The sequence below is a fragment of the Rhinopithecus roxellana genome, chromosome 16 (assembly GCF_007565055.1).
Source record: "Rhinopithecus roxellana isolate Shanxi Qingling chromosome 16, ASM756505v1, whole genome shotgun sequence".
NCBI classification, from domain to species: domain Eukaryota; kingdom Metazoa; phylum Chordata; class Mammalia; order Primates; family Cercopithecidae; genus Rhinopithecus; species Rhinopithecus roxellana.
The window spans coordinates 104,421,102-104,448,227 of record NC_044564.1 but is presented as its reverse complement, the minus strand read 5'-3'; the positions used below and the strand labels follow the sequence as shown (position 1 = coordinate 104,448,227).

At 44.5% G+C, this 27,126-nt stretch overlaps 1 protein-coding gene across 2 annotated transcripts in view; it reads right to left on the bottom strand.

Annotated features, from left to right (window-relative positions):
* ABCA1 (ATP binding cassette subfamily A member 1) overlaps positions 1-27,126 on the bottom strand; it is a 148,729-nt gene that overhangs the window by 69,211 nt on the left and 52,392 nt on the right. For both annotated transcript variants that reach the window (XM_010353310.2, XM_030919462.1), the window contains exons 6-7: positions 11,998-12,119; positions 8,531-8,707 (exon numbers count right to left, since the gene is read on the bottom strand). In XM_010353310.2, the coding sequence (XP_010351612.1) occupies positions 8,531-8,707; positions 11,998-12,119 (299 nt within the window). The remainder of the gene's footprint in view (positions 1-8,530; positions 8,708-11,997; positions 12,120-27,126) is intronic.

Genomic DNA, 27,126 nt, shown 5'->3' with positions numbered 1-27,126 from the left:
GGTGCATGCCACCATGCCTGGCTAATTTTTGTCTTTTTGGTAGAGGCGGTGTTACACCATGTTGGCCAGGCTAGTCTCCAACTCCTGACCTCAAGTGATCTGCCTGCCTCGGCCTCCCAAAGTGCTGGGATTGCAGGCAGGAGCCACCACACCTGGCCAGAAGTGTTCTTTATGTTATTGTAGATGTACCTTTTTTCATGTTGAAACTATTTCATAATTTTCTTTTCATTTCAATGAAAAGATAAAAGAGGAAGGATAGTTGAGCAGGAAGAAAGGAAGGGTAAAGAATCTATGTTGGCCTGAGCACGTATCAGATCTAACAGACAGGTAACTTCCTTGAATAAAATTAACCCCAGCAAAGAATTCATGCCTTGAAACTAGACCACAAAATACAGCCTGAGAATCATGTGTCTGCACCTACTATTCACTGTGGTCTCCTGCTCACGCTTACTTGATGAAGGCAGACATAACCCTGCCAAATCCTATTTCCAAAGAGCTTCAGTAAGCAATTCACAGCTTGGAATTCCTACGATTATTTTTCTAACCAAAAACATTCTCTTGGCTATGAACTCATACAGGTCTCCACTGCACCCAGGAGGCAAGTGACTTTCTTATACGAAGTAAAGGAAATGGGAAAAAGAAGGAAAATAAAACCTTTAGTGAGGGACTATATTTTCTGAGTTAAGCTATTTAACTTATTTATGTGTAAGTTTTTATACATAATTTATGTATGACTCAATATTTTTAGATCATAACTCATTACAGTTAGATCATAACTACAATGTCATTACAGGAAGAATGCACAAATGCTTACTGTTATTATTCGAAAGCTCCCACCCACTTCCGCAAAATGTGTTAATCACAACATACAACGTTTCCTAAAAGCATGACGTTCTGCGACACTGGCCCCAGAAAGACAAAGGCTGCTGTGCCCCATTCTTTCTGGGTCTAACAGATGGCTTCATTATATTCTTTCCATCCTCATTAGCTTATGAGTTAAGTCGAGAAGGACTGAAAAATTGTTTAAAGGCTATAAGCTGGCAAAGTCAATTTGGCTTTAATCTTTGAGACGGTGTCTTATTTCAACTCAGTATGCAGCACAGTTCTGGGCACTTAACAATTAGATACCCAGTAAGTGTTTCTAGAAGAAAAATGAAAAAGAAGGGAGAAGTGCATGAGTAGATGAAAGATGGAGTAATGTGAGTTCTGCTCCAAAGACCATTCACATTCACAGAAATGCTCTGTTTCGTATTCACCTCATCAAGTCACTCAGCCTGTGGAGCCTTTAATGGCTCCCCTTGCTCTGAGAATGAGGCCCTATATCCTCACATGGCTCGTGAAGAAAGACCTGCCTCAGCCGATCTTTGCCCACCTCTGCAGCATCGTATCTCATCATTCCTTCTTCTCATCAAACTCCCCACAGCTATTTCTTCTCCATGCTGAACTATCTCGATTAGGTACAGTTCCCCTAAATGCCACCTTCTCTTCCCTCTCCTCTCTGGACCAATGCATATACTATGTCCTCTACCTGGAACATTCTACTCCCTGTTCTTTACTTGACTGACATCCATTCTTTAGGTCCCCACTTAGAGGATGCTTCTTTTCTGACTGGAAAGACCACACAGTAGGAGGCCCCCTCAGGGCCTGTATCGCAGAGCTGCTCTATACAGCAGCTGCTCCTTTCCTGGTCTGTCCCACCCATTCCCCAACCAGGACAGAAACAGAGAGGGCTGGACCTTGCACATGACTGCCTCCCTGGCCCAGAGCATGGCACTGATTAGGGCTCAATAAACGTTTGCTAAGTGAATGAATGTGTTTGTTAATCCATTATCACTACACAAAATGAACACTGGAAGATAATATTACTAATGCATTAGGAGGCACAGCCAAATAGAAGTAGAAAACACATCTGTGTAATTAAAATGCAACTGAAAATATTTTCAGTTTATAAAAATCTCATCTACATTCCAATTTTTCAGGAATTCTATGACAAAATGAGAAGTGGGTATACATATATTGGAATAATATTTTCAACACAATACACAATTTTGTTTTCCTCCTGGGAATGCATGTTACAATGTGTCCATTGGAACATTTCAAATGTCCTTTAAATGTCTTCATAAAGTAGATACAAATTTCTACTTCACTTTGCCCACATGCAAAATCCATCTCAGGCTGGGATTAGTATGTTTTAGTTCAAACTGAAAACAAGTAAACCACAAATCAAAGACTATCACCACCCAGAAGTCATCGCTATCTCCTGGTGATTTCTATGACAGTAAAGATTTCCTCTGGGAAACATTTTAATATTTTTTATTCAAATAGGAAATCATAAAATTACTTTTCTAAGGAACATCCTAAACTTTTAATAAATAATTCAACAATCTAAATATTAACTTTTAAATTAAATGTGTTTAAGGCATCCAAACACTTCATTGTTTGCTGTTTCTAAACATAGTTAAATACATCTACTACCACATAATTCAGAGGAAAAAATTAAACCTGTATCTTAGATATGGCAACAATTTTCATTGAAGAAATAGCATAACTGCGGTGAAAATGTCTGTATAAATGGAGTTGAGCAGTCATATTAACACATTGCTATATCTACCAGCTAGCGCTCTTCTTTTCCCGTAAGAATCAGGTGAACACAGAGCCTGAAGAGTAAATCTACACAGTGTGTCATTCCACCAATGACCAACCGATGAGGACTGCGGCTGCTTGCTGGGAGAAAGCAAGTCAACAGGTGGGCAGTAAAACCACACAAAGCCAAACAAAATCTGATACTTTCCAACAATGTCTGGGTTCCAGAGAGGAGAACACGAAGAGCAGGTGTTCTCTCCTGCAAAAACCCACACAGACGCTTTAAGGACTGCATGTAACAAGTTGAAGTATCTAGCCCTAAAAAGCCACGAGGCTGAAGGTAGCAACGAGCCCCATGTGTATTCTGGGTCCTTGTCTAACAGTCAAGAGGAAGCTAAATAAAGACCCCTCAAGACAAGGATGACTTTGTTCACTCCTCATCCATCTGCTTCTTCGATCTATACACAGCCCAGCTGTGACATTACTTGTCTTCTGGGAGCCTCAGGGCACCCTCACTTTACCTTCTTCTCTCATGAACCAAGATCCACCTTGGTGGGAATGTGCTGGGCACACTGGAAGACACGTGGACAGTTTCTGTGGAACCACTGGTTCCACGAAAACAACTTCCTTTTTTCCCCCACGTTATTGAGTTGGAGATAAATCTGCAAGCCTGGGCTTCCAGCCTTAAGGAGCACACACCATTTTCACATCACTGAGGCAATGGTGAGTCAAGGATAAAGCCCAAATCTAGCTCATTCAACCCAACATTCCTCCCACTACAGCCCACAGTGTCCATGTTGGCAAAGACTGCCGTGAGGGAGCTGGTCGAGAGGTCATCAGTGAAACTGGAACGAGAGGACAGCTCTCACTCTGCAGACCCAGGACCTACAAAGAATTCCTCAAATTCCCAGACTCAGCCTTCAGCCTGGTTCCCAGTGTCCACTAGAATGAAAACTCCAAGTGCATCACATCTGCCTTGTTCGTGGTTGAACTTCAGTGCCTAGAACAGTGCTGGTATAAAACCGACATACAATAAACATTTGATGGATTTTTTTCAATGAATGTCTCATACCTTGTTCAGAGATGCTCTGCTCCCAAAGTCACCTCTGTTTGGTTTGTACATTAAAAACCCTAATAGGTAATACTTATTATGCTTTACAGTCACTTTCTGAATATGGGCAAGAAAAAGTGGACAGCTGCAGAGGGGTCAATAAAAGCCAAAGGCACTGAGGGAACACTTCAAATACATGCTAAACTATTCCTTCCCATCAAGAAAGCTGTAGCAGGCTGCATATCCCCCGCAAAGATGTCCACACCCTAATCCTGGAGTCTGTGAATATGCACATTTCATGGCAAATGCACTGTGTAGATGTAATTAAAGTTATGAACCTCAAAATAAGGAGATTATCCTGGATTATGTGAATGGGGCCAAACTGAACACCTGAGCCCTTAAAAGTAAAGAACTTTCTCTGACTGGAGACAGTTCAGATGTGACAGGAGGCGTCAGAGATTTAAAGTGTGAGAGACACTCAACCCACTTGTGGGAGAGGGGTCACACGAAAAGCGTAAGAAGGAATGACGGCAACCTTTAGGAGCAAAAACCAGCCCCTGCCTACAGCCAGCAAGGAAATGGACTTCAGTCCTACAACTGCAGGGGACTGAATTCAGCTGATATCCTGGATAAGCTTCAAAGCAGATTCATCTTCAGAGTCCCCCTAAAAAACAGAGCCCCACAAACACCTTGATATCAGCCCTGTGAGACTCTAAGAAGTAGACCTAGGTACGCTCTGCTGTACCCAGACTTCTGGCCTTGTGAAATAATAAATTTGTGTGGTTATAAACTGCTAAGTATTTGGTGACTTGTTACAGCAGGAATAAAAAAAAATTTAAAAATACAATCAGTGAGGACCCTGACAACAGAAGCAAATCAACCTCTCTGGCCAAAATTTGCTAGTTCACTACTATGGCTCCTTCCTGCAGTCCAAAACAGATTAGAGGTTTCTGTGGGACAGGATAGTGGCCCTGTCCTCACTCTGGGAAAGGTATATGCTGCTTTAGGAAGGACCCAAGGGAAAGTTAGGAAAAGTTCACCTGCCCAGCACACCCTATAGCCAAATACACCTTGCTGAGCAGCAAGACAATAGAAGCTCCTGCCAGGTGGCCCTGAGGTCCTCCTAGAGGTTGTTAACTCAACAGTACAAATGCAATGAGCACTCCGTAACAAGTCTCCCTCATGACTAAGTGCATTTATCCCACAGATAATATTTCATATATCCACCTACCTTTGTTCTCATCAAAAGGATATCTTGTGAGTTGAGTCCAGCTCCCAGAAAATACCTGACACATAATAAGAACTCAACAAATATTGCTCAATGCATGAGTAAGATTTTTAAGTAAAAAGCAGAGAACACCTAATGGAAACTGCTCTTAACCCCAGGGAACTTTAAAAACACAACAGCATTCTGACATCCAGTATTAATTTTCACACAAGGTACAGACTAAGGCATAAATAAGAATCTTTGGGTGAAAGGCCTTGACGATATCTGAGCAAGAATGCAGTTTTTCACGGAAATATTCGCCAGGACCACTTTGCTTGGTATGATCTAACAATGATCTACAGAAGAAAACTTCCATCTCTTTTGAGACAGTCTCACTCTGTCACCCAGGCTGGAATGCAGTGGAGTGATCTCAGCTCACCGCAACCTCCACCTCCTGGGTTCAAGTGATTTTTGTGCCTCAGCCTCTTGAGTAGCTGGGATTACAGGTGTGTGCCACCATGCCTGCCCAACAAATTTTTGTATTTTTAGTAGAGAGGGGGTTTCACCATGTTGACCAGGCTAGTCTTGAACTCCTGGCCTCAAGTGATCCACCCATCTCAGCCCCTGCAACGTGCTGGGATTACAACAGACGTGAGTCACTGTGCCTGGCTGAAAACTTCTATCTTGAAGCAACTGTTTTCAAGGACATAATTTCTATTACTCATGTCAATTAAATTATCAACTTCTATTTATTGAGCACCTATTGTGTGCCAGGCCCCATGCCAGGCTCTTCATATGTATAACCAATAATCACAACAAAGGGTCAAATATATTAAATGAATGTAGAAGAAGAGATAACTGAGGCTTAAGGGGACTAAATAACTGATCCAATGTCAATGCTAGTAAATATTCAAATGCGATACTCAAACCCAGATCCAGCAGACCCTCCCACATTGCCACACTTTCCCCATGTTGCCAAAACACTGCTTTCTAGAGCACCCAGATTCTGAAGGAGGCCCAGGAGAAAGTCACAATACCCTTGGCTGGAAACAGGGAAACACACACATACACACACAAAAGAAGTAGAAATGTTTCAAAATATCTCTCTTATGAAATTCCACTTTTGGTTCAGAAGCACATGTTGAAAGAAGAGTTTCTCTCCCTGTCATGTTGGGCCTTATATCTGCTTGCTGCTACTGCTGCTGTTCTTGGCGCAGTTAACTGTCCATGTGCAAGTTACCACATGTCACATCCATCTACCGTCACACATGTTGAAATTTCAAACAAACAGCAATAGAAAAAGGCTGCTTAATGCAAATCAAGTATCAGTCCCTGCATTCCAATTAAGGCCATGCTTAATTCAGTAAGAGTCACATTTCAAAATGTTTGGAAGTCCTTCCATCCCAAAGGCTTCCTCAAAAATCATCTCTACACAAAACAATCCTGATCACTCATTCTATTCTAACTCAAGAGCCCCATTTTGAAGAGAGGTCTCTTGGTAACAGCAGAGGGATAGAAGCAGAACCTGAGATGCTCCACAAACCCAAGAGATGTGCAGAAATCACCTGGTCACAGCCACCTTAATCAACACCTGGTCATAAACCAATGGATCCACAAGGCACAACCACAACACAGCAGGATGGGACGCAGTGTGGCTGATGGTTCTGAAGGTGCATTTATTTCCCTGCACTCTGTCATGCTGCTAATACTCCCAGAGAGCTACTGTCAGGTTGAAACGTGAGCTGTTAACTGTCAGATGATGAGGGCTAAACAGTCATTCTACTATGAGCATAATTCAGGCATTATGGGAGTGGAGGGATTTTACTGGGTTGTGTACACAATAGGTGTTTAATGAGTAAATACAAATGAAACGGAATGAATGGGCACAGTACCAGAACAAATTATGACATCTTCTAACAACACCCATCTTTTCCAAAATTTCAATCATTCCAACTGAAAGGGTGAGCATTCCGGTCATGTAGTGAAGCAGCCCAAAACAGTCCAAGAAAATGATTTCATAATGAATTTTTGTTCCATTCATAATAACCTTTGACCCTCTATGACTCACAGCACAAAAAAGACTTGTGCAAATATCTGCACAAGTCAGCTTCTCTTAACATTTTAGGCCAGTCACTTAGGGTTGCAAAGATCCCCATAGAGAAATATATCTTAATTTATATTATAACATGGGACCGGGCACGGTGACTCATGTCTTTAATCCCAACACTTTGGGAGGCCGAGGTGGGCAAATCACTCGAGCTCAGGAGTTTGAGACCAGCTGGGCAACATAGTGAAACCCTATCTCTACCAAAAATACAAAAAATAGCTGGGCATGGTGGCAGGCGCCTGTAGTCCCAGCTACTCGAAGGCTGAGGCATGAGAATCGCTTGAGCCTGAGGCGGAGGTTGCAGTGAGCCAAGATGGCGCCACCGCACTCCAGCCTGGGCAACAGAGTGAGATGGATTTTAGCTCACTGCAACCTCCGCCTCCCAGACTCAAGTGATTCTCCTGCCTCAGAGGCCTCCCGAGTAGCTGGAATTACAGGTACCCGCCATCACGCCCAGCTATTTTTTGTATTTTTGTAGAGACAGGGTTTCACCATGTTGGCCAGGCTGGTCTCAAACTCCTGACCTCACGTGATCTGCCCGCCTTGGGCTCTGAAAGTACTGGGATTATAGGCGTGAGCCACCACGCCTGGCCAATACAAAAACTTTTTGATTGTCAATCAAGGGTATGAATCCTGAGGTATGTTTCCAAGGTCACATTCTAGGGTATGATCTGGCAACAGGGTCCAGAAACTGAATATTCTTAATTCCCTGAGAGGACCACCTCTCTACAAAGAATTTGTGCTATATACAATCCAAGAGTATTACAATTTCATTTTATTATAATAAGGAACATCTCTTTCCAGATACATTCTTCCTCCAGGAATCTTCCCCTGGTTTTAAGAGAATCTATCTGGTGAGTAGAAAACCAGAATCCTGGATATTAAATGATGATGTTTGGCGTAAGGAGAGGAATTTCACCAGAGTTCTCAGAACACCTAGAGACATTTGTTCTGGAACTATACAAAACACTCTGATGGCCAAACTGCTCAGGCTCACCTGCATTTTTTGGTTAAGAATGAATGGGTATTCTCACAGAGTGCTTCTCTGAACTATTGATTCCTAGGCTGAAAAAACTTTGTCAGAATTTTTCCTTGCAATTTTATTACTAATTAAGCTAATTAGTGTGGTCTCATCTAATTCCAGGGCCTTCCAACTGTTGACAGCCCACAATGTCATCTTTATGATGGGTTTTTAAACATAAATAGATATCCATCTTACCATCAATGGTTTCAAGACTTTATTTTTTTAAATATGAAGAACCCTGTTTTCAAAAGAGCTCTTGCTTAGTATTATAATAGTAAAAACATGAAAAAGCAGGTCTTCTCTGATGGAAATAAGCACAAAAAACTTTTGGCTTAAACTCAGCCATGCCCAGCTTATTCCTCCGATTCACCCTTTGGCAGATGGCCCAAAAGTCTGAAAGAACACTAAGAACACTTAGAATACCACTGAACTAAATTATATCACAAACTCCCAGCCAGCCGTACTTTTCTACAAAACAAAGTCATGTTGTCCAAGGAAAAACCTCACATTCCAAAAGCATTAGTGTTTGAAGTTTCTCCACTGAGCAAGTCTACTCACCAGGATTGGCTTCAGGATGTCCATGTTGGAATGAAGTACTTGCCCTGCTGCAGCCAGTTTCTCCCTTGGTAGGCCACAAAGCTCGGAAACTTCTTGGTCACCAAGTTGAATCACCTCTTCTGATTTTGATCCATTGCACAGACTGGTCAAATGTAACTGGTAGCCTTGCAAAAATACCTGGAAGCATTTCATGCAAAGAGAGACAAGCACAACAGGATTATGAAGATTGGAAGCTAGGTCCTTGAAGTCTTTGGGAGAACTTCTTATCGATACAGCTTTGAAGATCTTAAAACAGGTACCATTGCAACAATCCAATGCATCAGGTCTCTTTACTGAACCTCAGAATGTATCAAAGCACAAGGCACAATGACAGGACACTTAAAACCTGCAGGATGCATTAACTCAATACCTCCCACACTCTTGTCCCTCTTGCAAAGAAAAATCCAGAGTCCAACTCATTTTCTTAAGAGTGGGACACATGATTTGGCAAATAGGAATCCAGAGTCTGAATTCCTGGAACTACTTTTATTAGAGGAGTAACATCCTCACTATTTTGCAATTTATGTTGTCTTTAAGTAGTATTGGGCTGAAATATGGGGAGAAAGCATTTATGCTGTTTATCTGTAAGTATAGATATTTAACTAAGACACAGAACTATGTTCTAACAATTTCAGAATTTGGAATTCTCCATTTTACTTGCCCTAGAGCAGAGTGCCAGAAAGCCAGGCCTCTTATCATCTCATTGAGAGGCCAATTCTAAGTCATTCTTATCTTTTCTTTATACCAAACCCACTAGAGAACCTCTTCTTGGTCATATTTTACTTAACTGCCTTTCTGGGCCTCAACAATTCTTCTTCATACGTGGTCTAATGGACCACAAGCTTTGAAAGAAGAAGAGCCTATTTATCGTGCTCACTTTGCATCTATAGTGCTGAAACATTATAGCCAGTATTTGTTGAATGAATGAACAATGCAGACTCTTTATTACACCATTACTAACTGCCCCATTAGTTTAAATTGGTGCAGGCTGCTGTGCTTAAAAAACAACCTAAGGTAAGCGATGGACCAAAAGCCTCTCAAAACCCATTGCAGCTTTTGAAACACAGCAGAGCATTTGGCCTACCATGATTCCCAATAAGTTTTTGCTGACTGCCAGAGACACTCAAGCACACTTCAGTTCTACTTGTTTCTTTAACTGGTCCTTGCTGCTAGGCTGTCAGCCTACAGTTAGCGTCTGTGTTTAAGAATACTGACAACAGGCCAGGTGCAGTGGCTTACGCCTGTAATCCCAGCACTTTGGGAGGCCGAGGTGGACGGATCACCTGAGGTCAGGAGTTCAAGACCAGCCTGGCCAACCAACATGGAGAAACCCCGTCTCTACTAAAAACACAAAAATTAGCCAGGTGTGGTGGCGCATGCCTGTAATCCCAGCTACTCAGGAGGCTGAGGCAGGAGAATCGCTTGAACCTGGGAGGCAGAGGTTGCAGTGAGCTGAGATCATGCCACTGCACTCCAGCCTGGGCAATAGAGCAAGACTCCAACTCAAAAAAAAAAAAAAGAATACTAACAACAGAGGGCCTTTGTTGATGTTATCTTCTGCCTCTGCCCAATCATGCTTTGTTCCCTTTCCTTTCCTTACACAAGTACTGATCCCAAGAATTTTTCAATAAATGTCTTGTGTGCTCAAAGAAAAGAATACTGACAACACAGAAACTCCAAGGACCATTAAAGGACCATCTCCATGCTTAGGATGCCCCTTATTTTAAACTAATTAGATCCGACAGATATGAAATTGGAAGAGGGCAATGGAAATTATGCTAAATGCAACTGCTTTCAAAAGCCTGATGCCTTTGGCCCCTCTCCTGACCACACAATTGGTAAACATAAGGCATATTTTCCTAGTTTCAGAAGGGCAAGCAGTAAGCACATTTTTCTAATTTTAAAAATTCTAGATCATGTGAAGCAAAAAGGTTATTTTCAAGAATAAACATTTCCACTACTTCTGCTTCTTGTAAAGACAAGCTAGTGTGCAGACATGAGACAGGGGAGGAAGCAGTTCCCCCTTCTGCCAGAGAATATGCTCGAAAAGTATCTCTGAAAAATCAATAACCATGCAAGCTGGGTCTGGTGCTACCCATTGCACAAGAGCTGCCTAATAATGATGCCAGAGGAAGTTTTCTATGATTCTAAAGTTAAAATTCAACATAAACACTAATATTATTTCCAGATTTTATAAAAATTCCTTTTTTTTTTTTGAGATGGAGTCTCGCTCTGTCACCCAGGCTGGAGTGCCGCAACAGGATCTTGGCTCACTGCAACCTCTGCCTCCCGGGTTCAAATGACTCTCCTCTCTCAGCCTCACAAGTAGCTGGGACTATAGGTGCATGCCACCATGCTTAGCTAACTTTTGTATTTTTAGTAGAGACGGGTTTTGCCATGTTGGCCAGGGTGGTCTCGAACTCCTGACCTCAAGTGATCTGCCTGCCTTGGCCTCCCAAAGTGCTGGGATTAAAGACGTGGGATTATAGACCTTTGAAGTGATCTCACCCATCCCACCTAAGCTTTGTGACACTAGTCCATTCATTTCTGTCTCCCCAGTGCCGTCTCACAGAGCTAAAATTGGAGAGATTTAAAGCCTTATTCCCACAAGCTGCAGGGACTGATCTCCTATTTAATGCAAAGCAAGCAACGGTTCTCAACTCAGTGCCACTGCATCTGGCCCTGATTTTATAAAATTCTTAAAAGTAGGCCGGGCACAGTGGCTCATGCCTGTAATCCCAGCACTTTGGGAGGCCGAGGCAGGCAGATCACAAGGTCAGGAGATCGAGACCATCCTGGCTAACATGATGAAACCCCATCTCTACAAAAAAATAGAAAAAATTAGCCGGGCTTGGTGGCGGGCGCCTGTAGTCCCAGCTACTCAGGAGGCTGAGGCAGGAGAACAGCATAAACCTGGGCGGTGGAGCTTGCAATGAGCCAAGATCATGTCACTGCATTCCAGCCTGGGTGACAGAGCGAGACTCCATCTCAAAAAAAAAAAAAAATTCTTAAAGTCTCCAAATATACCCTTGTCTAAAGTCTCCTGTCTTCAATTTTTTAGACAGAGTTCCTCCAGATCAATAATCCTTAACCATGGTTATTGTCTCAGAACTGTGACTATTTTTTAAGTTTAATTCAACTTAAAATATATCCCTTGTGGGAGGAAGTCATCACAAATGCCAAGTGACAAGCCAGAAATCAATTTTATTTCAGCCAGCTGGCCCATGACGCCAGGTTGCATATTCCACTCCTGGATGGTTTGGTAATTCCTGCCTGAATAGGGAAGTAAAATTAAGTGAAGTTGAATTCGAACTACCTCCCTCCCCTTCACCACCATTACGAGGACAAGGGCTTATTCATTTCTTTCCAGTAGCTGCACAACGTAATTGCCATCAGCCCCACTAAGGAAGCTGGAGGCATCAGCTTACCTTGTGGAGAATGACATCAGCCCTCAGCATCTTGTCCACAGTAGACTTTGGGAGAGAGAGGTTGTGATACAGGAACCCAGAGAAGGTTTCATTGTCCACCAGGAAATCCTGAAGCTTCAAGTCTATTGAGAAATAGTGTTTCATTTTTATTTAGTAAGTAACTCCAAAAAAGAAAAAGAAAAAAGTGGGCACAATGGGACAGTGGAGAAACATATCATAATATTGATAATCAACAGTCGCCTGGCTAAGCGCATACAGGAATGAGACAGGGGAACATTGCCGTATCAAGAGAGGCATGAAAATATTGCTTTCTGGTACCATGTTGAGCCTCACCCAGCATGTGCTCCTCAACTCAAACAGTGTGATGGTGCCATTACACACACAAACACAGCCTTTCCTTTTCTTTTTTTAAATTTTGAGATGGAGTCTCGCCCTGTAGCCCAGGTTGGAGTGCAATGGTGCAATCTCAGCTCACTGCAACCCCCACCTCCCGGGTTCAAGAGATTCTCTTGCCTCAGCTTCCCAAGTAGCTGGGATTACAGTTGTGCACCACCATGCCTGGCTAATTTTTTTTTTTTAATCTTTAGTACAGACGGGGGTGTCACCATGTGGGCAGGCTGGTCTCGAACTCGTGACCTTGTGATCCACCTGCTTAGGCCTCCCAAAGTGCTGGGATTACAGGCGTGACCCACCGCACCCAGCCTTTCCTTGCTTTTCCAGCAAGAAGTCAAACGTTTGAAATGATCTCGCCCATCCCACCTGAATTTTGTCACACTAGTCCATTCATTCCCGTCTCCCCAGTGCCATCTCACAGAGCTAACATTGGAGAGATTAAAGCCTTATTCCCACAAGCTGCAGAGACTGATCTCCTATTTAATGCAAAGCAAGCAACAGTTCTCAAACTTAAGTATGCATCAGAATCACCTGGAGGGCTTGTTAAACTGCAAACTGCTGGGCCCCACCCCCAGAGATTCTAATACAGCAGCCCTGGGATGCGACAGGAGAATCACTTACAGGTGATGCTGATGCAGCTGACCTGGGGACCATGTTTTGGCAAACACTGGCAGAGCGCATTATGCATATCAAAATGCCTTCACAGACGTGGTCTCATTTTAATTCCAAACATAAAACATGTGATACAAAGCTCTAAAACCCAGGTCTGCCAGGCTTTAGGAAAACACATAAACATATATTTAAACACACAAACATATATTACAAATCAGCCCCATTGAATGATTTGATTGCTAAAGGATTTCATACAGAATCTCTCTAAATAATAGGACCTCTTGGTACATTTAGAAAAGGCTTCAATCCAGTGCAGCAAAACAGAAAAAGCACCACTAAGAATCCAGAATTGTAGTCCCTAGAATTGGAGGCTGTGTCTGGTGGCGTCACTGTGTACTTCATGTCATCTTTTTGAACCTCAGTTTCTTGATCTCCAAAATGAGAGGTTTCTGACCAGATGCTTGGTAGCAGCTCTAGGACTCCGAAACAGTATAGTTTTCCCTGACTCATTTGACTGTCTACCTCTCCTCCTTCCAACCCACTCTCCTAACAGCTTAACTTCTTTGTAATAACGATGAAACCAGCTCATCAGGACCACACAAACTGAGTCCACAGGGCCAGGCACTAAGCAACCTCTAGAGGGCAAACTTTGCAAACTGAAATCATTTACCAGAAGAGAAACAGGTTTGATCTGAAAATGGGGCTACAGTGTGAGGCTTAATGAGGACAGGAGTTAATCCTCAGAGCTAAGAAGGTCACACGCAGAGATAAAGTAGCAGGAGGGCCTGACAGCCCAGCCAGTCTCTCATCAATGCTGCATGACCCAGGTGTATTCTGCTTTAGGCAAACTTTAGTAATCTTGAGTTATATAGACAGGATACATTGAGCAAGATTCACATCGCTAGAGAAATGATTCACTGCTACCCCTCTATGGCTAGCTCCTAGTCATCCCTCATGACAGCCAGTAGCTGTTCCTAGACCCAGTTAGTGTCCCTCAGAACCAGTGCTCCTGCAAACTGCTACGTACCTGATGCTTCCCATCACATATGACTCTACACTGTTACCACTGGGTTCTCTACTACAGCTGTCAAACCTCAGAGCACCTGAGCTTCATTTAGGGAGCATGCTAAAATGCAGTTTCTTGGGCCCAGTCCCCAGAAATTCTGAAATAGTGGGTCTAGAATGCAGAAACCACGAATCTACATTTGAATAAGTATCCCTTGCACTTTTAATGTTCGGGGAGGGAGGTGTGGAACCACAGTTTAAGAAACATTGTTTTACTTGCATGCTGTCTCCACCAGACTGTGCCTACAGGATAGGGAATATGTGTTCTCAGTACCACCAGTGCCCAGATCAGACCTGGCACAGAATTACTGCCCAGTGAAGGGTAGCTGAATACTAAATACTAGGAGATGGGATTAGGGCTGACAAGGTTCCAAAAGTATCTGAGCACCATCACAGGAGATTTCCTTTTAGCTGATCAGGTCCAGGAAGAGCCCAGGGATGTCAGGACCATCCCCAGGCCACACCCCAGGAGTGAACAGGACGGCTAACCACTAGAACTGCCTTCCCAGGAACAGAAAGCGACATCCGGGGTCACTTTCTGTTCTTGGGAGAACTAGGAAGGAAGGTGTAAGCTGGTGGCTTCAGCTGAGGACTGGTGTGAAAAGGTAGACACTGATCACTGTACAACCGTGGATAAAGCACCACCCCGGGAATCAGAAACCTGGGTTCTATATCCATTTATTTGTCGGGCCATTTCATGTAGTTGTGCCTCCACTGCCTTACCTATAAAACGAAGGGTCAAAAAAGACCTCTGTGAAACCTCAACAGAAACAGAATACACGTATTAGCTAACGCTCACTGACTAGGTGGGCCATAGAGTCCTCCTGAGCAGAGCCAGAGCAATACATCATATTGCACCAGGGAACTTCGAAACAGCTCCCTCCTTCCTAAGCAGGGTGGCAGAAGTGTGGGAGGGTGACCCAGGCCACCCTTGCAATGGGCCTAGGTCATCCTGCAACACTCTCCAGACCAGTGAGTGTGCTCAGCATGTTTATAAGACTATTCTGTTATGTCAACAGGCTCTGAAGATGAGAACATCTGGATGTGATCAAGCTTCAACCTCCTATCAGTGAATCCCCCGATAAGACATAAGAACCCAGAGGCTGATTAAACAGTCAACAACCCTTGGCTGTGCACGTGCGTGGTATGGTAGGTTCGCTGGGTGGGGAAGCAGCAGGGAGGGCCAAAGATCCTCAGCTACAAAGAACTTGCAGCCTGATCACGTGGAAATCCACCCGTGTAGGCTTAGAGTCACGCACTAGCACCACCCTGTGTGAAAACAGGAAGGCAACATGGTGTAGTATACTGGTTCTCAAACATGACTGCCTGTTAGACTCAGCTGGGGGCTTCACAAAAATCCCAAAGCCCAGGCCACACCATGGAGCAACTAATGAGAACTGGTAGGGTAAGACCCAGGCATCAGAATTTAATAAAACTTGACTGGGCGCGGTGGCTCACACCTGTAATCCCAGCACTTGGGGAGGCCCGAGGTGGGTGGATCACTTGAGGTCAGGAGTTCGAGATCAGCCTGGTGAAATCCTGTCTCTACTAAACCTATCAAAATTAGCTGAGTGTGGTGGTGGGCACCTGTAATCCCAGCTACTTGGGAGGCTGAGGCAGGAGAATCACTTGAACCTGGGAGGCGGAGGTTGCACTGAGCAGAGATTGCACCATTGCACTCCAGCCTGGGTAACGGAGCGAGACTCTGTCTCCAAAAAAGAATTTAATAAAACTTCTCAGGTGATTCCAATCAAGTCTGAGAAACAGTGATGTGGAAGAAACATCAGGGTTTGGGACCAGAAAAACCTAAATTTGATGCTGTACTCCACTGTGAAATAGCTGTGTGATTGTGAGGAAGTGACTTTACCTCCCTGAGCACAAATTTTCTTACCAAATAAGTGAAGGTAACAGTATCCACATTTCAAAGATATGAAGACCAGAGATATTCATCATGGTAAGTGCTCAATATATGGTAATAATTTGTGATTACCAAAAAGATTCTTTCATTCAACTCTACCACTGTACGACAATGCCATTTATAGAAAAGATGGTCTATAAATGCCATTTATAGAAAAGACAGTCCCTGCCTTTGAGGAACTTTCAAGGCTGAAAGGGGAGATAAAGAGGCAAATCAATTCGAGAAGGCAGAAGGAAGGATAAGAAAGCCAAAAGGAGACAGTAAATGGAAGCGCTGGCCCAAGATGAGGTTTATCTGTAAGTGCTTTATGGGGAGCAACCAGACTGGAGCCAAGTTCTGGAAAAGGACAGAGTCAAAAATCACTGGGAGCTGTGGCTGGACAGGAAGGGGCAAGACCTCTCATGATGACAATGACCAGGACATTTTGTGGTCATAATGCTATATGCACATAGTAGATTCTCAACAAATGAATAAACAAGCAGATAATTAGAGGGGAGATTTCTCAAAACCTCAGATTTGGGTGGTAGGAAGGGGAGAAAAAAGGAGGGGGTGAGGACAGAGTACAGTGGCTTTGTACCTGCTGGTCTCAGTCTTCTCCACTATGTTGCTGGCAGGAAAATGGGTGGAAAGCCAAGAATATCTAGAAAGTCAGATGTCTGAAACATACCTTCTCCTCTGACCCCATCCTCATGACATGGCCCATGAGTCACCTCCTCCAGGAAGCCTGCCCGGGCCTTCCCACCCTCAAGCTGGGTTAAGGGCTGGCTCTTTTTTGTGACTTTCTTTTTTGAGACACAGTTTTGCTCTTTCACCTGGCGTGAAGTGGCCCGCTCTTGGCTCACTGTAACCTCCACCGCCTAGGTTCAAGCAATTCACCTGCCTTGGCCTCCCAAGTAGTTGGGTTGGGATTATAGGTGCCCACCATCACACCCAGCTATTTTTTTTTTTTTTTTTTTTTTTTTTTGTATTTTTAGTAGAGACAGGGTTTCGCCATGTTGGCCAGGCTGGTCTTGAACTCCTGACCTCAGGTGATCCACCCACCTTGGCCTCCCAAAGTGCTAGGATTACAGGTGTGAGCCACCGCACTCAGCCTTTTGTGACTCTTTTGTGCCCAACATCCTATGTTTCCCCCTAGTACCACATAGATCAAGCCGCAGTCACCCGTGATATATCCTGCTCCCAGAAAAACAGAAACTCCTTGAGGGCCAGAATTTGTATTTCCAAAGCCAGCAGTGCCGGGCACAGAGGAGGCACTCAGTGAACTGGAGGAATGAATGAATGGATGAATGGATGAACTAATAAATGAATGAATACAAATGAGTGAATAAATTAATGACCTGATGTGATTTGGGGAACTGCCAGTTGCAGAGAAGTAAACTCACCTTGCAGTGAGTTAGGGAAAAGATGAAGCAGGACATGAACTTGAAACAAACCAGGTGAAGAGGACACAAGAGTTCCGCTAAGCCCACTCAGCGCGTCAGCCCAGGTCAACAGGACAGAGGAAGGCTGAGTTGATGAAATGATAAAAAGGAGATGACAATGGCATCTGCCTCATTGGGCTGAGCTAGGTGTTAAATGAGAAAATGTACCTGCAGACCTAGTATAATCCAGGCAATGAGTAAGGTACCAGGTAAAGGATGGCTAGTATCTTCATTTTCAGGAATGACTGATCTGAACAGATTTGTGGCTAATTTAACCATAAAGCATATTCAGAATAGACAAGACACAGAAGTGGCTTTGGCAGCTAAGTTGAGATGTTGAATTTGTGATCTAACGTATGCACATGTGTGTATGTGTGTGCATATGTATGCGTGTATTATAATACATATTAGCCTGGCTGAGTTCCTAAGACAGAATTATTGAGTTCTGTCTGCTGATACTATCTATAAGGTAAAGGAAAGGTTGAAGCTGACTGATTTGTCTATTCATAACTTTATAAAAGAATAAATAAATCTAGTATTTTACAGGGAATCACCAGGAATGATCATATCTGCCAGTCACTGGAAGGACGGATATAGGTGGAAGGTGACCTGGACAAAAGACCAATCATTCCACACAAGACAGGGAATACTTCCTGAACAGGATAGTCATTTAGCCATTTAACTTTGGCTAACAAGTTAATGCAGACCTGGATTTTATAATCAGTAAAATGTGTGGGTTGGAGAAGATGATCTCCGAGGTCTTCTCAACCTGACATTGAAAGGAACACAAGGCAAAACAAAATCAGCACTGGATGCAGCATCGGACGGTCTGAATTCAAGAGTCAGTTCTGCCATTTCCTGACTGTGTAATCATGAAGCTCACTTTCCCCCTTATTTAAATCTCCCTAAGCCTCAGTTTCCTTGGATATAAAATGAGGCTAATACAGCACTTTGGGAGGCCAAGATGGGCAGATCAACTGAGGTTGGGAGTTCGAGACCAGCCTGACCAACATGAAGAAACCCCATCTCTACTAAAAATACAAAATTAGCCGGGTGTGGTGGCGCATGCCTGTAATCCCAGCTACTCGGGAGGCTGAGGCAGGAGAATTGCTTGAACCTAGGAGGCAGAGGTTGCAGTGAGCTGAGATCGCGCCATTGCAATCCTGCCTGGGCAACAAGAGTGACACTCTGTCTCCCAAAAAAAAAAAAAAAAAAATGGGGCTGATAACATTCACAGGTTGTTGCGCAAACCAAAGATCAAGAACGTGAACATGCTCTTTCACGTGTTCTTTCAGGGGAAAAAGCTGACTTGCTCCAAGTGTTTGCTCGGGTAACTGGAAGGTATGACCTCTGTCACAGGATGCGGAGCTGGGCTACTGCTGCCAGCAGAAGAGAAAGTCACTATCCAGCAGAAGGTCAAGAGAGCTCTCCCACCACAGTCTCTTCAATACAGAGCAAAATACTTGATCTGCTGAGCTCAGCCTCCTTGGTTTTGCCTGGAGGAGCAAACAGTGGCCTACCAACTAGCCAAGAGCTTCGCTGTGTGCACCATGAAGTGGGGCAAAGGAAAGGAAAAAGCACAAAGCACAGGTGAAATGTGTGTTTGTGGGCTGGGGAAGAAACGAGGCAGAACCCACAGCTTCTTGCCACACATCTAGGCCTCTGGGACCAAGGTGAGGAACGCGTTTGCACGTGCAGGCGGAGGGGTGTGACGCAGGGTGGGGGCCAGGTCCTGCTTTCCCAGCCATTCAGTGTTCCTTCACAAGGAAGGTGGGAGGAGGGAAGAGAGGGAGGAAAGGGGTGGAGGACCTGCGGGAAGGCAAGAGAAGAAGGAGGAGAGGAGAGCAGGGAGGGCAGCTCAGGAAGGCGGAGGAGGGAAGCCCTTTGCTGAGCTGAGCTGAGCTGAGCCAGACGGGGTTACTCTCGGTCAGTGCCCTCCAGTCCCCAGCTCAGGTTTCAAGATCTCTGTCTTCTCTTTTGCTCAACATGAAAAGGAACCAAAGCAATCAGCTGCTTTAGAAGTGGGTGGAGGAGGCAAATGAAAAAACAGAAGTAGGGAAAATCACATCAGTATCCCAGGCCCAGATGGTCTTCTTCAATGTACCCCCTGGGGTGGGGGTGGGGGTGGGGGTGGGGGGTGGGGTGGGGAGTCTCCCAGCCTGCTTGGAGCTGTCAACTGGGCAGGGCCTGGGAGGGGGAGGCAAATTCTAACTCATGGTTTTAATCACTGAGCTTGTCCAGCCTTATAAATAAGACCTTGAAACTTCTCTGCTATACAAGAGCTGGTAACAAATACAGTCCAGTGGCTTTATGGTATTTTTTGGTGTTTTGTTTTCCTGATGCTCTGCTGTCTTCTTGAAGAACAGATGCTGCCTGCTTCACCAATAGCTGAGCACTCTCTGGGAAGACCAGGTTGGTGGGTGCTCAGGAGAAGGGGTGAGGCAGAGTGATGCAGCTGCTCCTTCAGGTGACTCCTTAGGGCAGGGGAGAGTAGGCCAGGGGTGTGTGGTGCACACAGCCTAAGGACACCCACGCTGTTCATCCCAGCCTGGGCTTTGCAACCCAGGAGACGCTTCCTTCTCTAAAGAGAAGGCTTGCCAAGGGATACCAAGACATACCTGAAAAAACTCAGTTCCAGAAAGTTCCAGTTATATGGCCTCAGGAAAGTCAGTTAGGCTCTCTGAGGGCCCCTATAAAACAGCTTCAAGGAGTGGCTTCAGTCCCTTCTGCGGGTTGAGGAAATGGTGTTTGTCCCCTCCTAAGGATGCAGCGACAAGGCACCATCCTGGAAGCAGAGAGCAGCCCTCACCAGACGCCAAACCTGCCAACACCTTGATTTTGGATTTCCCAGCCTCCAGAACTGTGAGAAGTAAATTTTTATTGTGTATAAATTACCCAGTCTCAAGAATTTTCTTCTAGCAGCACAAACAGAATAAGACAATACCCATGTCTTACTGAGAAGAGGGAAGGTGGGAGAGGTTACTGGAAGCCCGTAGAATGAGGGTTGAAGACCCTGAATGTAACAAGTGCCCCAAAGAGCCAGTGCAGCCCCAGAGGGAAACGATGTCCTGGTCACACTGGCCAGGGCGTGGAAGGGCACAGTCAGGCTGGCTTTGAAGCTCAGAAGGAAGTGGAAGATAACACTCAGACATAACATTGAGACCCAAATGAATTTTGGATCTGAACAGAAAGAGAAGAAGAAACAAAGAACCAACATCAGAAAAAGCAAGAAGATAGCTGAGAAGAAAACTCTGCCTGAAGACCAGAGAGGCAGAAAGATGAGAGAGGACACGTGGAAGACAAAAGGAGTGAAGAGAAGGTAAGAGATAGAAAGTATGAAGAAATACAGTCCAGAATCAGGAAAGATACATCAAACAGAAGGGGCAGAGAGAAAAAGAAAAGAGAGTTTGAGGCATTCAGTTCTCAAGGATGAGGTGGTCTCTGACTGAAAAAAGGGGCCAGACACTTCAAAACACCACACAACATGGGACTAGAATCAGCCTGCATGGCCCTGAGAAGTCCAGGCACAAAGAGAATGGAAAAAAGATGAGTTTACAAGTTAGGGATGAGATCCTTCCTAAGGCTGGTCCTAGGAAGAATTAACATGCACAATGTATAAATAGTTTAATTTTTTTTTAACTTTTAAAATTAACAGGCCGAACGCGGTGGCTCAAGCCTGTAATCCCAGCACTTTGGGAGGCCGAGACAGGCGGATCACGAGGTCAGGAGATCGAGACCATCCTGGCTAACACCGTGAAACCCTGTCTCTACTAAAAAACAGAAAAAACTAGCCAGGCGAGGTGGCGGGCACCTGTAGTCCCAGCTACTCGGGAGGCTGAGGCAGGGGAATGGCGTAAACCCGGGAGGTGGAGCTTGCAGTGAGCTGAGATCCGGCCACTGCACTCCAGCCTGAGTGACAGAGTGAGACTCCGTCTCAAAAACAAATTAATTAATTAATTTAATTAAATCAACAAAATGTATTAAGGGACATAGTAGTGCGTTGTGGGCATAGAAAAGTGACTCATATTTACTAAGCATTAGGCACACTATTAGCATTATTTTCCAGAATCTTTAAGAACAGCTTGTAAACAAAGGTATTATTATTATTTCCACTTTTCAAATGAGGAAACAGATCTGGAGAATATCTTGCTCAGAGTCATAGAACAAACAAGTGGTAAATTTGAACCCAAACAGCTTTGACTGCAAAACTTTGGTTCTTTCCACTCTATCAGCAATGTAATGAAATGTTTTAAAAATGCTTCATCACGATTTTGGCCTCAAAAGCTGGGGATAGCACCTATGCTTCCTAATGTTGGAATAAGCAACATGGTAGCATAGTGTGGGGAGAAAATGCTGAGCCTGACAGACCCCGATTCAATGTACAGCTTTACTCTGTAATCTTGGGCAACAGAGATTACCCTTTTGAGCCTCAGTTTCCCCACCAATGAAATGGAGATAATAATACCAATTTGCCCCTGCTAGTGCTGTTTGAAGTCTTCGATCTAATAATATATGAAAAGTGCAAAATGGCATCATTATCCGGTGCAACTCAGTCTGTTGAACAGTGTCACTGAGATTGCCTTTTGGTGCCTCAATGCAACAGTGACGAGAGGACCAGAAATGGGAAAGCTTTCAATGAGAAACAAACTAGACTCCCAAATTGCTCTTTGCCACCCACAGAATAAATAAACCTGATGCTGGAAAAGCAGGAGACATGCAACACTGTTCTTGATGTTAAGAATTCAAAACTTTTTAAAGGCAGTCTGATATTTGTGGGGGTTCATGCTGTTCTGTAATCGAATGCAATTGTGTTTTCTATTCGTGTCTGAGTAAAGCTGACCTTTGATTTGATTTCGTTCAAGCAATATTTCAACATTGCAGTGGAGCACTGCACCCCACCCCCACCTGCTTACAGCCAGCTGGGGCCAGGCCCTTGCCCTGGATGGAAATCAAGGACCTGGTTTCTGAGATGTAGCCTGGCTTTGACAGGTCTGGGAAAACTCATGGTACGTGGGAAGGTTTCAAAATATATAATTCTAAGGCCTCAAATCAAAACTTTTGACAAGAGCATACATATAGAACGTGAATTGCAATCACCTAAAGATTTCAAAGAATTTCCATTTTGATGACATAATGTTCACACATGTGTCACCAGATGTCCCAACAAGATGACACACTGGGGGTCCACAAGGAAAGAAAATATAGTCTGAGGTGGCAACCTCAACTTTAGCGGAAAATGAGAAGTGACTGTGAGTCACAGGTTGTTCTTTCTAGATGGGCCTTGGGAAACATTCCAACAGTGCCTGAAGACAGGAAGGGGAGTGAATCTGGCATTTCTTTCCAAAGCCCTCTGGTCTCCTTTCTCATCCCAGCGAGCCCATACCCCATGTCCTGTGACTTTAGGGAAGCTTCTGGCTACCCAGAGCTGCTCTCTTTAGGATATAACAACAACAGAGCATGAGAAACTAGAATTCTGGTCTTACTACTGCCGCTTGCCAGCTATGCTTTCTTCGGCAAGTTACTTGGCCTCTCTGAACTTCAGCTCCTTCATGTGAGTATCCCCTACATTTTATGATGATTGTGAAAAAGCAGTGAGCTAAAGAACAAGCCTGGTACCTATGCTGGGCCAGGCACTGTACTAAGTGCTTCCCCTTATTAGTCCATTAATTTGCCACAACAGTCCTGAGGGAGGTACTACTGTTATCCCATTTTGAGGAAACTGAGGCACAGAGATGTATGGAATTATCCATGGTTACACAGCTGATAAGCATCAAGCCAAGATTTGAACCTAGAGCAATCTGGCTGCCAAGTCTGTTCTCTTAACACCAAATTGTATTTCCCAGGGAGTATTTACAAGACATTAATTTTCTACCCACTTCCTTCAACTCCCTGCCACAGCCAACTACCTTGCCATGTCACCGAAGCCACCCTGCTCCCTGGAGCTCATATCTTTTTGATTTTCAAAAATCAAACCAGAATCAAAGGTCCAGAATCAAACCCCACTGAGTCCTTAGTACTATCAGTAAATCCGACAGCCAGAGAGGCTTGACCCTTTTCCCTAAGTAAAATCCAGTATAACCCCGGGGACTAACTTTCAAAAAGTATTAGTCAGAGCCGTATCACAAAGGTCAAACAGGCTGGGCATGGTGGCTCACACCTGTAATCCCAGCACTTTGGGAGGCTGATGCACCTGACGTCAGGAGTTTAACATGACAAACATGGTCAGGAGTTCAAACATGGTCAAGAGTTCAATTGGTCAACATGGCATACCCCGTCTCTATTAAAAAATATAAAAATTAGGCAGGCATGGTGGCGAGTGCCTGTAATCCTAGCTATTCAGGAGGCTGAGGCAGGAAGAATTGGTTAAACCCAGGAGGCAGAGGTTGCAGTGAGCCAAGATCGTGCCACTGCACTCACGCCAGCCTGGGTGACAGAGTGGGACTCCGTCTCAAAAAAAAAAAAAAAAAAAAAAAAAAAAAAAAAAAAAAAAAAAAGGCCAGGCGCAGTGGTTCATGCCTGTAATCTCAGTACTTTGGGAGGCTGAGGTGGGTGGATCACGAGGTCAGGAGTTCGAGACCGGCCTGACCAACATGGTGAAACCCCCGTCTCTACTAAAAATACAAAAATTAGCAGGGTGTGGTGGCACACGCCTGTTATCCCAGCTACTCAGGAGGCTGAGGCAGGAGAATCGCTTGAATCCGGCAGGCAGAGGTTGCAGTGAGCTGAGATCGCACCACTGCACTCCAGCCTGTGTGACAGAGCGAGACTCCATCTCAAAAAAAAAAGAAAAAGAAAAAGAAAAAGAAAGGCCAAACAAGCCAGATTCATGCCATGAACATAAGGGAAGTGGCAGCTGAGCCACTGAGTCCACACAAAAGTCCAGCTGAAGGGAGAGAGAAACTCCAGACCCAAGTCAGGATGGCAGGCTGCTGCCCCGGATCTCTCTGCTAGTCCTGTCCCTTGCCGCCCCTTGACCTCAACAAGGTGATATGTCCTCCAAAGGGGTCATCTCCAGCTCAGTGACAAAACGTCCAAAGATATTTTTTATCTTTTCCTGGCAAAATCCTTATAAGCTCCAGAGAGCTTCACGTCCTTAAAAACAAAAAAGATATTTCAGAAGCCCCCAAATCAGGAGCCATACCAGGCCAGTTGCAGCCCTAGTCCTCACTGGAGAAGGCAAGATAAGGAACTCCAGGCCATGGAAGAGAACCATGTATGTTGTACGCTATCCAACTCAAATCATCACAGTTCTCACGCAGCGTGCCATTCACACGGACTGCGGTATGTATGTACCCCCAGAAACGGCTTGTCAGCCCTAGGAACAGTTTGAAAGCCATCCCTACCTGTTCTAGCCAAATTCAGCAGGTCTAGAAAATGACCTTTGCGGTCCCACACAGCACTCACTGGACTTCTGGAGTTAAAAGGTACTGGTGTGGCCGTAACTTCGGACAGGACAAGACACCTGCAGAGCTAAGATCTTGACTCAGAAGTTGCTGAGTTCCATGTACAGTAGAGAGAGAGGCTACCTGGCTTCCAGCCACACCACAGAATCCACAGCCCTGCCCACACCACTTGGGTTATGCCAGCTATAAAAAGATGGAGAACTTCCCCAGGTGCCCCACAAGTCTGGGTTCTGTTTCCAGACCAGCACAAGCAATGGCAAGGCTGAAGGAGTGGCTATGGGGGATGCAGCGGTGGACAAGGGCCTCGTTAAATGTGGAAACGGGAAACACAGGAGCTGGGGAACTTCTCAGAGGGGATGTAAGGATGGCCTACCCCAGGAAGGCAAGAGGCTTCAGCTCCAGCATATGCACTTCCCAACTATAAGCCAAGTAGGACGTCCCAACCACTGTAAGGAGGTACCTGCTCAAGAGGGGACTGTGTGCACAGTGCAACTTGGAGTTGAAGGAGAGTCTGTAGTCAAGATTTCAGGATATGGGAGAGGAGCAGGCCTTGGGACCAAGTGGATATCTGAGCAGAAATGTTCAGTAGGAAGCAGGCTAATGGACCCATTAGATATCACTAAGCAATACATTTTAAGTAGCTGAAAAGGAAATATACAGTAAAAATAAGACAGCAAAGGGTCCTCTCCTTCTCCAGCCCAGCCATGATTCTCAGCAGCAACAACCCCATCAGAAAGGCCTTAGCTTGGGTCAGTCTGCTTCTCACCCCACCTCAGAATGCCAGATTCACCAGAGAGGGGGCACAGCGATGGCAGGTGGCTTGGAGTGGGGAGTGAGGATGACTCCAGGGCAAGGGAGGAAGCTTTGGAAGGGTAGCAGTGCTTCTTGCCCCACCATGCCCTGGCGGGAGCAGATGCAGGTGAGGGCCTGAAGCTGACACAAGTTGGTAGAGGGCTCTCTTTTTTTTTTAATCCTACTTTTGCAAACTTTATAAAAACATACCTCTATGTAAACATATTGCTAAGACCCCCAGAGAGGACCTTGAAAGTAAAAGGGGCTATGAAAAATAAAATATTTTTAGCTTCCCAGTAAATCTACTTTAGGCCTCTAGGTTCATGGCTGCCCTTCTAGTAAAGTTCTGGGAGGCAATTTTGTGAAAGAAAGAAGACCAAGACTTTCTGAAGAACTTCTGTCATCATTATTATTCGTAGGCTCTGTTGACCTGGGTTCACACAAGGGAATAAACTTTATAATACAATTTTTTAAAGCACTTTTACTTGACCCTCACAATACCCTGCCGTGTGAAGGGCAGGTATTTTATTTTCTCCCACCTTCATTCCACAACGATTCACTAATGGCTCACCATGCACCCACTACTGTGCTGAGGCTTGGGATGGAACCATGAACAAGGAGCCCACCTTGCCCTCAAGGGTAGCAGACAGCCCACATCCTGGGGTAGTCCCAGGTGATCCCCCATGCAAGTACTGACCAAGTTTCTGGGCTGAAGCATTTTCTGGTTGTTTCACCAAAGTTCCAATTTCAAGGCAACGAAACTTAAGGCCCAGAGAGGCCGAACAAATGGCAAAGGTCAAAGAGTCAGCCAGGAACAGAAGGAGAAGCAAAGCAACTCGAATTTATTATGTGTCAACTGTGGGCTATGAGCTTCACTATCAGTCATTCACAGACATCATCTAATTTAATGCTCAGTGACCCTTAGGGCAACTAATCTTCAGGTAAACTCTGGGCCAGAAAGCATCAACACATGCCCAAAGTTCACACTTAATGAGGGATGGAGCATGGATTTCTTCCCAAAATGAATCTTAATACAAAGCCCCACACTTACTTTTATTACAATGTTTTCCAATCTTCAATCATTCACAAACTACTCTCACAAGTTTTACCATATTCACATAAAATGTTTCTTTTGAATTAACTTTAATTATATTTTTCCTGCTGAACATCCTCCTAAGCGATAATTTCCATAAAATTGCAATTTGATGTGGGTTAAAATTAAAAGTTCTCATCCACGTACTGCCTAAAATCATCCCAGATACCACACAAAACTCACCCAGAGAAACACTTATCTCTCTGCATCTCACAGAGACAAAATACAAGCATGTCACTTTCCCTAGGGTTTCTGAGGATTTATCCAATTTTTACATCTGAGTTGCAGTCATCACAGGGATTTAAGATGAATGAATGCTTTTCACACTGCCTTGCAAACATTAATTTAGTCACCACTCAACTTGTGTGCCTGTACTCTGGTTTAGGAAGAAAGTAATAAAATGTCTAAAAGGTTCCAGTGATGAGAAAAGTG